General features: G+C 36.1%; 1 protein-coding gene across 2 annotated transcripts in view; it reads left to right on the top strand.

Annotated features, from left to right (window-relative positions):
• Positions 1-19,197, top strand: part of KCNH7 (potassium voltage-gated channel subfamily H member 7) — a gene marked incomplete at both ends in the record, with an annotated part of 453,180 nt that overhangs the window by 371,789 nt on the left and 62,194 nt on the right. For both annotated transcript variants that reach the window (XM_082841792.1, XM_082841793.1), the window contains one exon: positions 15,572-15,997. In XM_082841792.1, coding sequence (XP_082697918.1) covers positions 15,572-15,997 — 426 coding nt within the window. The remainder of the gene's footprint in view (positions 1-15,571; positions 15,998-19,197) is intronic.

Here is a 19,197-nt window from a genome sequence, read left to right as displayed (position 1 = left end):
TATATTTTGGAAATCTTCCCTCTCCTAATAGAGCTTGAATTCAATATCGGCAACACAGTAACCACTCTTGACTAGCAGAGTAAATTACAGTACAAAAAATGCAGTTAACAGTCAGAAACTTAGAGTATGTTAGGGCTGGAAGAGATTTTAGAGGTCACTTAACTGAACCCAAGTATTTTATAATTAACATAATTAATATGACAATTTTTCCAAACCCTGGTCTGCAGAGCAGTACTTTCTGATAACACCTTTTGTACTGTCCATAACAAAATGAGAAAAATAAAGAGGTATAGTAGGGTTTTCATAAAACTAAATATACTTATTTAAAATTATTGCCTTTTATTCTAAGAGTTTGTCCTTCCTTATATTTTTTATATTAACATTTCTTATTAAATGATGATGATAGAAAAAGATATTTGCTTTCCCTGACATTTGTAATTGATTAAATAAAACCCTGACAACCCTGTGATATACCCCATTTCTTTTTAATTTAACCAAACTGTGAAATCCAAGACTTGGGGAACCACTGATTTAGATGCCAATATAAAATTTCTTCCATTGACTCTTTAATATATGAGACACACAAATTTATCATAAAGCAAAATTAGTAAGAAGGGTTATTTATGCAATGAGCTATGTTAAAGGACATTGCTCCTGTTTACCATGTAAAATGTGGCAAAAGGTCTCAAATGCAATAATATGTCTTTGGCTCTTCATATGTGTCTCTGACAAAAGAGAAACTGTAACAGTTTTTAGCTGTATTTGAAAAAACTGGCATATTTTATCTATCAGTAAGACTTAAAAACTGCAAGAACAAAGAAATCAAGGAGATTGAAGCATGAACATAATCATATTATTACACAGTTATTAGGATAAAGGTTATGGAGAAAGCGATACTTGTCATCAGAAGGCACAAACTGGCTTGATTTTCATTTTTTCTGTGTCACTTGCATAATCCTTTTTGTTTCAGATAGACATTTGCAGATTCATACCTCACCCCAGGAGACATGGATAGGAGTCAAATATCTTAGTAGGTTTTTTTCAAAGAATGTCAAGGTACAAAAAATGTCTAATGAGATATTAAGAATAATATCAGGCAAAATGGAATTCAGGACCATTTAGAATCAAGATAAATTACCTCCTAGGAAGTTACTCCTGCGAGGTGATGCACAAAAGCAGGAAGCTAATGAATGTCTGCTACAAAATTATGCTTCCACATCAAGTCTTCTAAATAATCAAGAATGCCATATTTATTTCTTTTTACTTATTTCAGATAATTCATATACCCATTGCTTTAAAGTTATGTACTTAAAAGGTCAAATGTGATTTTCTTGAATGAACTACCAAAGATTCCTCTGTATGACTTTGAAAGAGCAACTTTGATTGATAGTTGGCTCTCAAAAACAGTTATCTCATTGCCACTTCTAGCCAGCATTTAGGTATAACTCTTTCTTAGCTATGGTAGAATCAGTCTCAGATTTAATTCCAAGATTTGTGACGGCTTTCAGTAAAACATTTGGCTTATTTTCTCTCTTAGAAGGGCAGATAATACATCATGATTAAAATCTAATATCGTTTTCAAATTTTCTCTTGTGCAGGTATATTCAGTAATTTTTAGAATATAAAATGCTTTTTTTTTTTTTTTTTTTTACCTTTTTTGTTGTTGCTGTTTGTAGGGTTGTTTTTTGGTTTTTGGTATTTTTTTGTTTGTTTTTGCCATTGTTTGAACATGGAGAAAACATTCAGAGTTTTAGTAATTGGGCTGACCATACCATATTTAGGGGCTATTTCTGAGTCCTAGTAAGACATTTTTCATAAGCCTTTTGAATTTAAAACAACAGGAAAATAATTTGTCACATAACCAACTTTATTCTTATGTATTTTTGACCACTTGTGTTGCAGGTTAGTCATCCAGTGAAAAATATGTATTGAATAACTGTGTCAGCAGCAATGGATATGGGGTGGTTTGAAGTGCAAAAAAATAGCAAACGTGGTTAAGTCCATCAGGGAGTTTAGAATCTAGTAAACAATTTTATGAACTAATTCATAATTCCTCTTTGCAGAAGTTTGACTTCTGTTAAACCTTTTCATTTTGGAAGGGAGGAAGGAAGGGAAGGAAGGAAGGGAGGGAGGGAGGGAGGGAGGGGAGGGAAGAAGGGAGAAAGAAGATAGGGGGATGGGAGAAAGGAAAAACAAAGAAAAATTGATGATTTAACACCTGATTCTGTAGAAGGCATCTTGTTTTACTTCTTATAGTTGTATTGAGTTGATCTATAGATATTCTGGCATTTTCTATTTATTGCTCTTCTGGGTCCCTAATGAAACTTGTCAGACCTCCAAAAAGAACAAATCCAGGAGGCAAATGGTGGCCTTCCAAGAACTTGTTACTAAAGTAAACCACTTGAGTGGATTCCCGCAATTAGAGTCAAGTTTTACTAACTATCATCAGACATGGCCCAACCGAGTAAGACTTGTCAACTGCAAATTTGGTAGGAAGGTCACAGTTGCTAAGGCTACTTAGTAACTGGATATTCTCAAACTTGACAGGAGGGCATTTCTCATTTGGGAAGTTAACAGGAATGAGAAACCATCTCTGAACCCAAGTTATTTAAAAGCAAAACATAGGCCTTAGAATTAGTAGACCGTTCATCTTGTAGATACAGTTGGACACTTGGACAACATGGGTTTGACCTGTGTGGGTTCATTTATTCACAGATTTTTTTCAATAGTAAATACTGCAGTACTACATGATCTGCCATTGGTTGGGACCTTGGATACAGAGGAACCATGGATACAGAGCGTCAACTATAAGTTATACATGGATTTTCAACTGGGAGCAGGGTTGGTGCCCCTAACCCCTGCATTGTTCAAGGGCCAACTGTACTCAGAAAATATCTGTCAGTAATGGAGAAAGAGCTCACCTGTGTTTCAGTCAAGATGCCATCTTTGAGTTCACTCTAATTTTGAGCACATTTCCTGCTAGTGCCCACCTCCATTAATTTATGCTTCATTTTCTCTCTGAACATTTCCTATTCTTACTCTTTTGCCTCTCCTTCTCTATCATTTCCTCTCACTTGATGATTATACATGTGTTGTGGTTCTATGGAATTCAGAGACCCATAGAAGTTCACGTCATAAGTTAGGATTTTTAACTGTTGTAGGTCTTGGATGACTTTGAGAATCCAAAAAAAGAACATGAACACATTTTCCCTAAAAAAAATACCACCATACTTCTTAAATTTTTTTAAAAATAATTTCAGGAAGTTCACAAAAACCCACCCATATATCCCGGAATAATACACTGTGTTAGATAATCATGTGATTGCTCATATATATATATACACATTTACATTTCCCCATCATCCTGGAATTTTTTTCATTTTATTGAAAAATAATTGACATACCTGACTATGTAAGTTTAAGATGTACAGCATGATGGTTTAATTTACACATACTGTGAAATGAGTATCACAAAAGTTTCAGTCAACATCCATCATCTCATATAGATACAATAAAAAGAAAAAAAAATCTCCTGTGATGAGAACTTTATCCTGGAATTTTTATGGAGACTGTTTCTGATTTTTTTCCTTAAAATACATTAAGCCTTAACCCAATGATAATACAGCAAACACAATGAAACCACACTGTTATAGTGTAACTGAGTAAACAACCAGTGTGAGATAAGAGAGATAGGAGAACTGCAGAATCTCAGAGATCAGCTATACTGATTTTGTTGCATGTATAATTTCTACAGGATCCTTAGGAAGTACACTCAAGATTTAAAACTGACAGGGATTCCACAAATACTTACTGAATTCATTTAAAAGAAGTACCCTTACTTACAGCAAAATAGAGAAATTCATGTACTCTCTGAAGATACCCAAGAGTCATTTTCCCCAACCACCCATCAGGTGTTCAGTTTCCTTTACGATAGGCACTCCAGGCAGGCCACTGAATGTTCCCTAGTTCCACGACATATGCTTTATGAGGAAATCTCCTATTGCTTGCTTAAACTGGGTCCTTTCAAAGTGTTTGAGGGCTTTCAAAAAATAGTTGATTCTCTAAATTACCACTCTATGCATGGCCCACAGGCCAATATAGCATAACAGATGTTCAAAAACAAAGAAAAAATTTTATCTTACCAGCAAGCACACATAACCAAGAGGCCTAACCATCTGTCTTCTGCTGTCTCTATCTTTGCATAATTGACTTGCTCCAAAGGTCACATCAGAGAACTGGCTTCAGTCAGTAATTATAATTGACATTGAATGTTATTTATCATTTAATTTTGAGCTGTTCAAGTTAAATATGCCTAAAATCATAATAGTAATACCCACTTATTGGATGTTTATAGTGAACCAAACAGGAGTTATATATGGAACTTTATGTTTGTTGTCTTACTTAGTTTACAGATGCCTATGAGGTAGCGATTGCTGTCCTCATTTTGCTGTTAAGAAATCTGATACTCAGGGACATTTTTTGAAATGGCCAAGCTGGAATATGTAACAGGGCTGTCTCAGTCAGGAGTCTGGCTTATTCTGCAATATTTGACAGATTATGGGTTGCTAATTAAAATTGTCTTTATTATTATTTTTGGTGCCCATCATGGCCATCTAACATTTCTATTTTGTTCTTCCTGTATCCTATACACGTGTGTTTGTCCAAACGAGTGGCATTTAGGCTCTTGGCAAGAAGGGGTTGTACATAATTCTCTTTATTCACTATTTTGGCAAAGGTGATTAGGATTTTATTAAAGGCATTTTGACAACTATGAAAATATACATGCCCTTGCAAAATAATTTCTTCTTCTGGAAACATATGTATAGTTTAAAAAAAAAACAGAACCACAGGCTTTGTCTCCAAGACAAAATGAATTGAATACTGATATGCTGCTGTAAATAAGAACACAGGCCTATGGAACCAGACAACTTTGGGAAGTTAGCCTCTAGCTTCAGTTTTTGAATCTGTAGAGTGGAATAAACAATAGCATTGTCTTAATTTCCTGGGTTATCTTACACAGATAAGATATCTTATCTTATCTTACCACAAACTAGGTGGCTTAAAACAACCTATGTTTATTCTCTTACAGTTCTGGAAGCTGAAAGTCTCAAATCCAGGTGTTAGCAGAGCCACTTCTCTCTTTGAAGGTTCAGGGGAAAATCTATTCCATGCCTTTCTCTCATCTCCTTTGTTGCTGGAAATCTTGGTGTTCCATGGCTTGTAGATGCATCTCTCCAATCTCTGTCTCCGTCATCACATGGCATTCTTCCTGTGTGTCTGTCTCTGCATCTCTTCTCCTCTTCTACTAAGGACACCAGTCACATTGGATTAGAGCCCCCCTCAATCCAGTATGACCTCATCTTACCTTGATGACATCTGCAAAGACCCTACTTCCCAAATAAGGTCTCATTCACAGGTACTGGGGGTTAGAAGTAGAGCATATCTTTTGGGGGGGGGACACAATTGAACTCATAGCAAGCACCTGTGATGTAAAATTGTCATATTTAAATGTGAGAGTGCCTGTCAAGCCTTCAGTAAATAATAGGCACTCAATAAAGTTAAGGGATGTTATGACTGATAATACTATAGTTGGCTCTGAGACCTCAGATAAATTATTCAGCCTCTCTTGAGTCAGTTTCCTTTTCTATAAAAAGTGGAGATAATAATGTTTATTTCAAAGAACTGTTGAGAGGATTGAATGTCATAATTCAATACTGGCTCTGGTAACTCAGGGTTAACTCTCCTCTTTCTCCAAGAGATAGCATTGATGAGGCGAGCAGGAACTCTCTCAGGAGTCCAGTGTCATCAAATACACCATATTTCAAGGAAAAAAGAACAAGGGTCAAAATAGGTTGACAGAAGACATTGAGCAGGGCAGCTCCGCTCCTTTCCCAGGTAGCGGTGGTGGCAGCTGCGGCCATGAGTTCTGTCTTGCCCTGCCTAAGGAAGAAGGTGTTGGAGAAAGCACTTAGTATCAATCATTCCCCATTGTCCTCCTTTCCGTGATAGTGATTCTGGGGACACCTGGGCAGAAAGAGTCTGACTGAGTGAAGTGAGCATGAACATAACTATTCCTTTGTGGTTTTTTACCCCTTATTCACCCCACCCTTGAAAAAGTCACCAGAATAATGAGTGTGCTGGTTCATGTGATTTAGCTGGATTTAGATGTGGCTCTCTTGGTCTTTTACAAGTTGTTAACACCGGTGATGTGACTCTATTAAACTAAACCTCAAGGGAGAGCAGAGGGAAGAGATGGGATACACCATGGACTTGATGTTTCTCTCCTGCCTGTTTGAGGACTTTGTCTTATTAAATATCCAAGTATTAGTTAGGGTAATGCTAGCACTGGAACTAATAAACCCCCATAACATTGAGGCTTATCCCAATATTATATTTCATGTTCAAGCAATACCAGAAACTGCATTTCTGTGCAGTGAATAATTTCCTCCTCTTGGTAATTCAGTGACCAAGGTTTCCTACCTCTGGGAGCTCCCCTATCCCATAGGACTTACAGACCTGAAGCCTTGGAAGCATCTGACTTATGCCGTGGAAGGAAAAAGAGAGAATAGAGAATCACACACCTGCTTCTTGAAGGCTTTGGCCAAGAAGAACTATTCATGACACATGACCATAGCTAGATGCAGATGAGGCTGAGTAATGTGTTCTTGGCTGGACAGACAGACACATTCTAGCAACAACTCTACTCCGTGGAAGGGAGAACAACAAATTTTGGTGACAGCAGCTATTTCTATCATGATCCTTTCTCTCGTGAATCTTCTTTCTTGCCACTTTCATTGTCTCTTTTTCTTAAGCTACAAATATGCCCGTTCAACTATTTTGAGTGCTTGCTATGCATATTCAGGTAAGGTGCTAAGTCCTGGGAATATTCCCTTGCCTTTTTTCTCCATCCCACATTGTAGTTATTTCCAGTGGATTCCCTCTTTCTTTACAGCCTCCTGGCAAATGAGTCTAGTTTCCAGAACTTGAGCCACTGCCTCTGCAGGATGAAATATCAGGCTCCTACCCCCTCAGGAGCCCAATCCCAGACCTTCCATCTATCAGGCAACTCCTTGAATTGGTATCTGGCACATCGATCTCAAACTGTCCTATCTAAACCCCGTACTTCTCTCTGATCTTTAAGGCTGTTCCTCATTCCTCCGTGCATTTGAACTGCTGTGCCAAGTGCTCCTTTTCCTGATTTCCATTTTTCCTTAAATTATGTCCATTTAAAAACAAATATAAAGAAAATGGAGAGAAGAGTGCATGTGTATAGTTTCCATGAGAAAGGAAAGAGGAGAGAAGAGGCAGGCAAGAAAGCAAACATTAGGCCAGAAAGTATCTGGTATCAGCAACAAGGTGATACCCCAAGCTTCTCAGATCAGCCTGGCATAGGGGTGGGGCTGATTCAGAATTATTTGAATACAGAGCCAGAACCGAGGGCCACTGTCCAGCTGGCCATCGGTGTGGAAGTTAAGAGGAGTTTATGGTTCTGGAAGAAACTGTCATTTTTAATATGCATATATTTGAAGTAATACAAGAGTATTATAAATGTTTAAGATATTATTTAACCTATTTCTTTCATATTCTGAGAGTCACACGTATTTTGAGAAGCAGATATTTTTCTTGTTTTTTTTTTTAACTTTATTTATTGTATTTATTTACTTTTGGCTGTGTTGGGTCTTCATTGCTGCACGCGGGCTTTCTCTAGTTGCACCGAGCGGGGGCTACTCTTAGTTGCGGTGAGCAGCGTCTTACAGTGGTGGCTTCTCTTGTTGCGGAGCACGGGCTCTAGGCGCGCGGGCTTTAGTAGTTGCAGCACGCAGGCTCAGTAGTTGTGGCTTGCGGGCTCTAGAGCACAGGCTCAGTAGTGTGGCACACAGGTTTAGTTGCTCCACGGCATGTGGGATCTTCCCGGACCAGGGATCAAACCTGTGTCCCCTGCATTGGCAAGAGGATTCTTAACCACTGTGCCACCAGGGAAGCCCAAGAAGCAGATATTTTTCATATTAACATACACAGAACATACAAAAACAAAACGCTAGACCTGACATTTAGCTAGATGACTCTTATTTTCACAAATTCATACAATCTTCACGGCTCAATCCAACACTCACACACAAATACACACACGTGTGTGCACACACACCCACATACACACAAATGACTAAATGTCTACTTTAAGCCTTAGAAAGTTATTTGAATACAGAATGCTGCAGTGATTCTACTACCTAATTTTAGTATTTTATTTATTTAAAAAAACTTCCTATGGTACAGATCTGATTTATCTGTGTGAATATTTTTCATCTTTTAATTTAAATATCTGGGTAACCATCAGCGGAGCTGCCTGTTTCAATGAAAATTACTCAGGTTTTACTTTATCTCTCAAATCAGATGCTTAAAAGCCAGGGGAGTTTCAATCTTTTCTGATGCTATATAATCTATCTGATTCATTTTGATACTGACTACTCTTTTGATAGATAAAAATACAGCTAGCCTATTAGTTAACTGCAAGTCCCAAGAAAAGGATAAATAACACATAAGCAGTCTCTACCAACACCTCAGCATGGCGTTTAACAGCTGCCCAAAGTACTGTATAATCTTTTGGAAGGCTTAATGGTTCCCTATTGCACTTTTCAAAAGAGAAGAGTAGTTATTAATCCTGGTGTTCACACAAATTTTTCACAGTAGATCTTCATTGAATAAATAATGCTGTTTCCTATAAAGATTTTGGTTTCATGTAACACTTAACTGTTCGAGGTTAAACAAATAGTAATGTGCTAGCAAAGAGAAAAACTGTATTTGGTAAAGAAAACCACATTTTAGGCTGTATTAAACTGTACATGTAAGTGGTGGTTTTGAGGAAAGAAAATAGAAGTGTCTTTCTGGAGACCATGAAGTTCCCCTTTTTTATACAGTGAGGTTTCTTCCCCGCTTTTCTTTCTCTCTTAAAAGAAAATCCTTATAATAGTTCAATTAATCATGTTTTATCTTTCTAAAGTGTGTTATTACTCAAATGTGTGGGAGAAGCTGGCTCTCAGCAAAATGTAACAGACTGTGTAGCACACTTTTTCTTTTCAATCATTGGCCCCTTAGAATCCTATTTACATCTTTTGGAACAATTAGTTACCTATCTAATATTTTGTTTCCAACAGAATGACTACCAGGCACTGTCATAATTAATTTTAACTTTTGGGGGACTTAACGATTCATTCATTTATCCAATTCCAAAGTAAGTATGAGGTGGCATTATAAAAGATATATGCATTTAGAACATTAAAATGGAAATAAGATGATTAAAACAATATAAAGGGAAAGAGAAATAATGGTACTGAAATTCTAAACTCATACAGCGTTTTGTAAGATTAAAAAAAGCAACTATAAGTAATGAAATAACTGTCACTTTTGAAACAAAAAAGATATGAAACCTTTTGATTTCTCAAGAGAGATCCATTTTTTTCTAGAAATGAATTATAAATATGTATATATAATGCAAATATTTGCCAAAAAATGACACTAAACAACATAAACATTGCATTTAGTTTTATGAGGAAAGAATGCAAAAACATGCTTCTTATAGCAATCCAGAATGAAAGCTTAACGCTTGAATCTGAAATGCTAATGAAGTAAAAATATTTTAATAAGAGGCCTAACCTGATGGATCTTGAAAAGTGGCTTATTTTAATCTAACTTGATGAGCAGTATGGCTAAAGATACTCAGAGGAATGGACATCTACAGACTTAGCACATTCAATTATCTTCTTATAATGTGATTTGTCCCAGCCACCAATGTGACACAAATTTAAGGAGAAACAGTTCAAGTCTGGGCAAAGTTGGGATTGTGTGCAGTCTGCGTGGACTGAACGGAGATAAACATAATATGAATTAGATATGCGGAGAGTAAAGTAAACATTCTGTTGTAGAAAAAGGAATCCTAACTTGCCTAACAAGGAACCAACTCAGTTCTGATAGGAGTAAGCCCCCGTGGTGATACGTGTAGACCCATCCTCAATATCTTAGACCTTTCTGACTGAGATTCTATAATTCTTTTTTTAAAAGTTTTTATTTTGAACAATTTAGACATATTGTAAAAATAGAGAGAATAGTATATACCCATCACCCAGTTTCAATAAAAATCAACATACATCTAACACTGCATATAACCAGACTTTCTCTTACCTTTCCCTTCCCTCACTCTGCATTTTATTGGAGCCCACCTCAAATATTATAGCATTTCATCCACAAATATTTATGTATCTCTAAAAGGTTAAGACAATTTTTAAAACATAAGCACAACATCATTGTCACATCTAAAAACAATACTCGTCAACAATTTCTGCAATAGCTTCTCTCCAAGATGGCCACAGTTAATTCCTTCTTTCCACACGCATGCCATTCCCCTATCAAAATGTAAAGACTAATTCTCTACTTTTTTGAATCTATGCTAGGCTATGACTGTTTTGGCCAGTAGTATATGACAGGAGTAATGCTATACTACTTCTACTCCTTGACTTTAAGAGGATTAGATATTTCTACTTCTCTCTTGGGAGTACTAAACATCCACATAAGACATCTTACTACCCTGTTAGCTAAAAAAAAAACCATATGGAGAAGCTCCAAGGAAAGGAAAGACCATATGGAGAAACCATATATATGTAAATATGATTATTATATTATTTATATTATATTACATTATATTATATTATATTTATTATATTATATTATATTACATTATATATAGAGAGAGACCCATTTGTTCCAGCATCTTGAGTGAACCATGCCTTCGAACTGTTCACACCAAGGTACTGGACATGTGAGAGAATCCTTCCTGGATACTCCACACAAGCTCAGCCACCAGCTGATTATGACTGGGAAACCCCAATTGACACTGTGTGGAACAGAAGAATGGCCCAGCCAAGCCCTGCCTAAACTTTTCATCCATATAATCATGAATAATAAAATAACTATTGTTTTAAGCCACTATGTGTTAGCTAATTTATTCTAAGGAGAAGATAACTGAAACAGTACCTTAATATTATCAACATCCAGGCAGTGTTCAACTTTCTCCAATTGGTTCATATATGTTTTGGTTATATTTGGTTCGTTAGATTCAAGATTTAAACAAGTAACTCAAGAACACTAAAAAATAATGAAATTACTTTATGTAAATATTTCCCATTTTATCAGCTACTTCTATAGAAAGTATCTGATGTGATATGGTAGCTCTGTATGGATAGGTTATTTGAGCAAAGATTACTGTCCCCATCACACAGATGATAAGAAAAAGATTCGAAGAGATTAAATGATTTACCAGAAAAATTGTATCCAGAATTTAAACCCAGCTTTTCAAATTTAAAATTTAGGGCTCTTTCCCTTATTCCAAACCTGGTTGAGCCTTCAAAGATTGTAATTACCATGATTGGCTCTAATAAGACTCATTATTGGAACCATAAAGAAACAAATGCGTCTCCACTCCTCATTCTTACACCCGGAGATGAATTTATTTCTGAAATGTGTCCTTCCTCTCTGTCTCTGACACCTGGTTCCTAGTACAGGATTTCCTGATCTCTCCTCATTTACCTATGTTTCTTAGTACTGAAGTCTTAAGTGATCTCTAAGCCTCTCTACTCCTCTTTGCTTTCTCCTCCATTCCACTGCCAGATGCATGTATTTGCAACTAAACTTGGCCACCTCAACCTCCTTGCCTAGTAAACTAACAATTCTCAAACCAACAACCACAGAAAGGAATATTCTCAAATGAGTGCTCCTGGAAAATCTTAAAAATTCGTCTCTCTTGGTAAAACCTAAAACAGTACAATAATCTTCTGAATCAATAAGATAATCACTTCATAACAGAGTACTGCCATCTACCTGATTTCAGTGCCTATGATGGCATGTGGATTTATGAGAGTTCATGATACCAAAGCAGGCTGTATAAATAAGTTTTTGAAGTCATTTGGCTAATAAAATTTGTGACAGAATTGAGTGATCATATAACACAGGTATAGCCATGAAGAAGCTTAAGAACCTATATCATAAGGTTTGTTACCATACCAGTTACTAAAAATGCATCGTCAAAACACACTCCATTGTTGTATGTACCAAATTTCAGTGGTTCAGTATTGATAGGTATGTTGGAAGTTAACAAATGAACTACATTTCTGAGCCCAGTTCCAGAGATAATTTGATTTATTACTTAATATAGAATTCAATAATGCCTCAAAGTTAAAGTCAACTCCAAGTAAATAAAAAACTTTTAGAGTATTAAGTAGCAACATTTAAATGGGCTTTCAAAGCCTAGTAGGAGCATAATTTGAATTAAAGATTAGATTAGATTATCCTAATACAGCAATACAATCTTTGAAGTTTGTAATTCTATTTTGACTACATACTTTTTGCAAAAAAAGCATTGAGGTTAGAAGAGAGAAAATTATTTTACCTATTAGATCAAACCACACATAATAGCCAAAGTTCAACCATTTTTGACCTACAGATATGTCAGATATTGAATTAGTGATGGTAGTATGAATTCACTGGTTTTGTAAATATTTTTGTAAATCATTTGTTTTCATTATTTGTCCTTGTATTAGTTCACTAGGGCTACCGTAACAAAATACCACAAAATGGGTGGCTTAAAACAATGAAAGCTTATTCTCTCACAGTTCTGGAGCCCAGGAGTCCAAAGTCACGGTATTGGCAAGGCTGATTTCTTCTGGAGTTACCGGGGGAGAATTTGTTTCATGCTTCTCTTCTAGGTTCTGGGGGCTGCCAGCAATCCTTGGTGTTCCTTGGCTTGCATCTGTATCTGCCTTCATTCTCTCTGTTTGTCTTTGTAGCATTCTCCCTGTGTGTCTTCGTGTCTCTGTATCCAAATTTCCCTTTTTTTATAAGGACTTCAGTTATTGCATCAGGGCCCACCCCAAGCCACTAGAACCTCATTTTTATTTGATTACATCTACAAAGGTGCTATTTCCAAATAAAGTCACATTCACGGGGATTAGGACCTCAACGTATCTTTGGGGTCCACAATTCAGCCCACAAGAGTCATAGTAAGAGGTGTAAGCTTGAAAAGTTTCAACCTAGTTTTATTTTTGTACATATTTACCTACCACTATAAATAAGAATAATATAATCATCATTGGAGTTCTGCCCTAAGTATCTTTCCCTTCAAAAGGAGTCTGTATTTTATTCAAACGTGAGCAACGCTAACCTAAGGAGAAAGCCTGAGATCTCTATCATGTCACATTAGGTCTTTTGCTGCCATCCTTCACCACCACTCCCTTGCATTTAATCCATCAGCAACATAAGGCAGCTTATAATTCCTGAACACACAATGCATTGTTTTATGCATCCCCACCTTTGTTCATTCTGTTTCCTCTGCCTGTAATGGCCTTCCCATTCCAACTTCGTCACCCCTACCACTTCCTACTCGAAGTCTCAGTTCAAGTGCCATCTTCGCCTAAAAGTCCCCTATGATGACACCCCGCAGCGCCACCACCAACCCCAGGAGCTGAGTGAACCTCAGCAAAGCTCTCATTTTCTTCCTCGTCTCTCTACCAATCGACAATAAACTGTGATTTCAGGGACAGTGTCTTCCCAGTTTTTCAGTCTCCACTCTTAGCACAACAGTCTTCTAACTGTTAAATGAATGTTTGCATATGTGGGATGGAAAGAGTTCCACCCACAGTTTTTAGTTCTCAAGGGTAACTCCAAGGTGCTGGATGTATTCTAACTTATACTTCTGCTAAAACAAGTATTCAAATAGTCCCGTCTGGGAGATAGGTATCAGAAGTATGAAACTTAATCAGGAAGCAAGCTCAGACAATATCCCCATATTTAGAAATAATTTTTTTTGTTCTCTTTGGATGATTATATACTCTTTTTTTTTTTAATGAGAGAAATTTGTGACTTCAGGGATTTGGGAAGATCTCAAAAATGTAGTCATGTTGCCAGAGTAAACTGAGTGCACAGAGAATAGGAGAAGGAACTGAAAGATAGAATGTGTCCATATTTTAGATGACTTTGAGAGCCAAAATAAGGTTTTGGATTTTACTTTCTACATACTGAGTAGTCCCTGGTTTTTGAGAAAGGAACGTTACATAATGACGTCTTATAAGATGATCCATTCCTTCCAAACCAAAATATCATACATTGGTTTCTATATTAAGCATAACAGGATAGAGTTCTATCAGTTTGCACTTATCAATTGATAGATTATCCAAACATTATTCTTATTTGGATATTGGAAATTAGATAGAGATATAGATACAGATATAGATACAGATATAGATATAGATCTTGGATTCTAAGGATTTTTAGTATTTCATAAACAGTGAAGTCACTTATTTTCCAGAGTTCTCTCTCTTTGACTAATAATTCCTGTCATTTCTCACAACTTAAAATAATATTCCTTTTCCACCATATAATTGTAGTTCAAATTTACTCTGGGCTTTACTCTCAATTCTTTATTATTTTTTTCAAAGCTAATTAAATCAGTTTAGCTGTTATCTAAAAACAGCTTTGTCTATTTTAACTGAACTAAGGTTATATTTAAAAGTCATGTTTCACTTCATTTGGGGTTATTTAACTTCTCAAGTTCTTTTTAAGATAAGAACAGTAACTCATATGTGAAAAAACGTATGGTATATGACAATGAAAATGAGACTTAAAATTGAAATTTGCCATGATAATTTATTATTATAAACAAGTTAAAATCTACATGGAAATTTTCTACTGGGTAGTGTCACAATTCAAGTTTAGCTCTTATTTTTTCAGATAAACTAAGACTCTAAAAGGTGAATTAGTTTAGTCTACCCAATGCTTTATTAAGTAGAATGAATCTTAGAGTTTAAGTACCCCTTGATGGCTAAGAATCTTGCAGCCTCTCCAGGTCAATATTCTGAATATCTCCTTGCACCATTCTTTCCACATGGTTCTTTAAATGTGATGAAGGAGTTCAGGTGAAAGTATATTTGTCCCAGAATATAAAATAATCCAACCTTTTAGGAAAAAGTCTCCTTTGTGTTTATTTTAATCCCATGTCCCTTTTTTTCTAATGTTAAAAACAGATTTGCAGGTGGGAAATTTTAATTAAAGATTTGAATGAGTTGAGTTTAATTTATCAAAGTTTAATTATAAATTAAATATATGTAAATTAAATATGACCATGAATCCAAGTAGACTGTTTTCTAATCATTACAGCCAATCCTTTCTTAAGTTTGAAAACAATTATTCATGTATTAAACTGATTTTATGATTTTCTAAAAACTGCTATGTATTTTTATTTCTGAGTAGTAGTATGTTCCAAAGGAACCAGCAACCCTTAGTATCTCAGTGACAATATTCACTATTTTTTAGTGAAAATTATATTTATCAAGAAACACCAATGAGGTTTTCTGGGGTCAAATATACTGGATGGTAGGGGCTTATATGGGTTCCTTTAAATGTACATACTTCACAATTCCATGATTTTTTCTAGAAGATTTTGCTGTATAATTGCCTTAATATTTTTATAGATTTGGAGATTAAATAATCACATTTTTATGTAGTGTATGATTCTCTTTTCTGTATTCAGGTTCTCTCTTTAGGAGCAGACGTCCTACCAGAATATAAACTGCAGACACCACGCATCAACAAGTTTACAATATTGCACTACAGTCCTTTCAAGGCCGTCTGGGATTGGCTTATTCTGCTGTTGGTCATATACACTGCTATATTCACTCCCTACTCTGCAGCCTTTCTCCTCAATGACAGAGAAGAACAGAAAAGACGAGAATGTGGCTATTCCTGTAGCCCTTTGAATGTGGTAGACTTGATTGTGGATATTATGTTTATCATAGATATTCTAATAAACTTCAGAACAACATATGTAAATCAAAATGAAGAAGTGGTAAGTGATCCAGCCAAAATAGCAATACACTACTTCAAAGGCTGGTTCCTGATTGACATGGTTGCAGCAATTCCTTTTGACTTGCTGATTTTTGGATCTGGTTCTGATGAGGTAAGAGCTGCTTAAGAATCTTATTTTCTGAAAGATTGAAGTTATAAAAATGAAGCTATTTTAACTGCAAAAACAGCGGTTGCTTTACAAACTTTCTATATCACACAGATAAAATTCATTTTCAATTGGAAATGCTATAAAATGAAATGGAACATTTTTGCCATTGCAAATAATTCACAGTTCTTTCTATTTTTGCTAAGAAATAGTAAAGACTATTTATCTTTTAAACAACAAATTAAACTTTGAGACAAGTGTTTCATAGCACATAGCACATTCCCAGAATGTATAATTTCTACATATTAACTTTATGGATATAAAACTGTCAAAGATGAAGATGCCTCTTTCTTTCTTAACTCATAATTGTGGTTTGCAAGAGCAGGGACTTGTTTTATGTTCAAATTATGTGTAAGAGGCATCTTCTGAAATGTTTTATTCAAAACTCTCTCTTAAATAATACCTAGGTTGGGGGCTTCCCTGGTGGCGCAGTGGTTGAGAGTCCGCCTGCCGATGCAGGGGACACGGGTTCGTGCCCCGGTCCGGGAGGATCCCACATGCCGCGGAGCGGCTGGGCCCGTGAGCCATGGCCTCTGAGCCTGCGCATCCGCAGCCTGTGCTCCGCAACGGGAGGGGCCACAACAGTGAGAGGCCCGCGTACCGCAAAAAAAAATAATAATAAATAATCATAATCATAATAATACCTAGGTTGGAAACTATTTCTTGTGTCCCCACTATCTTATAAAGTTGGAAATTTCTTAAAAATATTATTTCACCCTATTATTTTTTATTTTAAATATTTACTTATTTATTTGTCTGTGCCGGGTCTTAGTTGCAGCATGAGGGATCTTCGTTGCCACACACGGGATCTTAGTTGTGGCATGTGAACTCTAAGTCGTGGGGTGTGGGATCTAGTTCCCTAACCAGGGATTGAACCTGGGCCCCCTGCATTGGGAGCGCAGAGTCTTAGCCACTGGACCACCAGGAAAGTCCCCTAAAGTTGGAAATTTTAAGGAAATCTGACAAGTGGATGTGCATATTCTGGATAGAAAGTCCATATTTTTAATCAGATTCTTCTCAAAGTGTTCTTTGATCTAAAACAAGTTATGTTCTCCTAAAATCTCGTCCAATTTATTGCACTAATTTTTTGTAAATAAACTTCCTGGATCCTATAACAGAGTTTTACAGAAGGTGTGAAAGTAGATCTAAGGGATTAGATTGAGGAAGATAATCTGGGTGTGTTGAATTTTTTAAATTCAGGGTCAGGAGTTCCCTGGTGGTCCAGTGGTTAGGACTCTGTGCTTTCACTGCCCTGGTCCTGGGTTCAATCCTTGGTCAGGAACTGAGATCCCACAAACCACGCAGCGTGGCCAAAAAAAAAAGGAAGAACTAAAATTCAGCGTCCTTTTCTACCTAAGAATCAGTCAGTGCCTCACCATCGTTTTGGGTTTTTTTCAAGAGGAGATCAAATATCATAAATGCCCTCTGCAGATGGTTGCTCCCTAACCAATTAGCACTTGAGGACAAGAGAATTCTCCTCAGCCGAGGGAAACAATAGGTTTAGAAGTAAATTCTCTCCCACAGAGCATGCCCATCTGACTGTGGATGAATTAAGAGCAGGGTAATGAAACAATATATTCTTCCTGGATTCTACAAACCTTAGACAAAGTCTCAAACTTGACTTTCTGCATCTATAAGGGTGATAATATTACTTTCCCTGCTTAAGTTTTTTTTCTTAATTTGAGACTCTAATGAGATAATATATGTAAAACTCTAGCAAAATACTCAAAAAAAATCAGCTGCTGCTAAACTAGTTGAACTCTTAATGTTAGATATTCCTAACTTTGGTTTTTAATTAAAAGGCAAGAAAGTGAAATACTTCTTTAAACAATATGCATCTTTATGATTTTCTTACAATGGGTGAAACCATGTAATTACACCAAATAAGTTCTTATTGATAAATAGAGTAAAAGCTCACTTTCAAATTTAAAATATATACACCAACAGCAAATTAAATTTCAGCTTAGTGAAATGAAAGAATGGGTAAACAGTAAATAGGCAGACAAGATTGTTAGGGGAAGTTGATTTACCAATGATATTTAATCAATAGCAATCAAACAAGTGAGTATTAGAATATGCTAATTATTCTAAGATGCAGCACTTGATCAGTTTAATTTCAATTACTATATCATCACTTGAAAATAAAAGCTTATTAAAATATGTAATTCAAGTAATCACTGTTTCAGACAGAACTTCAAGTGAGCTGAAACAAGAGAAAATTTATGTGATTCACATTAATATAGGATGAAATAGTCTTGGGAAAAAATGGTGTCTGGATCATCTTTCTCATGTAGCATAAAGGAAAAGATGAAGTTTGCCTCACGTAAAGCAATTCCAATTCTTCACTCTGATTTGTATAATTTCCCGGATTCCTCCCTGTTTCCAAAGCTGCTCCTCTCTCTTTTGAAATGTGATATGATATGGGAAGGATCCTGGCTTTGGAGTCAGACACACCTGGGTTTGATTCGCCTTTGTGCCTCTTACTTGCTGTATTTAAGCAAGATATTTAATTCATTTAGGACTTTATTTCTTTTCTGTAAAATGGTGAGAGGTAGGTTCTTGTGATTTCTAAAACTAAAGCAGCATATATGAAGAGACTAGACCAGAGGCAGGTAGGTAGTACTTGCTTACCAAAGGTTACTTCTTTTCTTCTTCCCATTCCTTTGGATTAAAGTCCCTGTTTCTTAATGAAGTCTCCCTTTAAAAATGTACATGTTACCACATTAATCCATAAATATCTAAATTATTCAACAAGATTTACTGAGTAGATTTATTGAGATTTATTGATAGACTATCATATAGTAGTTATTAGATTAGCTAGTTGCAGCTAGGAATCCTGAAGATAGAGACAGAAAGGAAATGTTTTGAGGACAGTTATTGTCTTGCAAAGCACAGGAATTTTGGGTATGTGGTAGGGAGAAGTAGGTCTGCATCAAGGATAGGAAGTGGAGGGGTGGGTCTGGAAGGAGCATAAAGAATCAGAGATGAAACTTCCTGGTGGATGGACCTGGGGCTACTTTTACCAAACTACAGCAACTGTTTACTTAAAATTCCGAAATATGTTAACCCAAATAAAGGGGGAGGGGGGCAGGTTGGGGGGGCAAAAGAGCTTTTTCTTCCTTTGACTCAGTATTAAAAGTGGACCA

Source organism: Leucopleurus acutus, assembly GCF_964270905.1.
Source record: "Leucopleurus acutus genome assembly, chromosome: 6".
Lineage (NCBI taxonomy): Eukaryota > Metazoa > Chordata > Mammalia > Artiodactyla > Delphinidae > Leucopleurus > Leucopleurus acutus.
The sequence above is the reverse complement of the archived record's forward strand: the minus strand, read 5'-3'. Positions and strand labels throughout refer to the sequence as shown.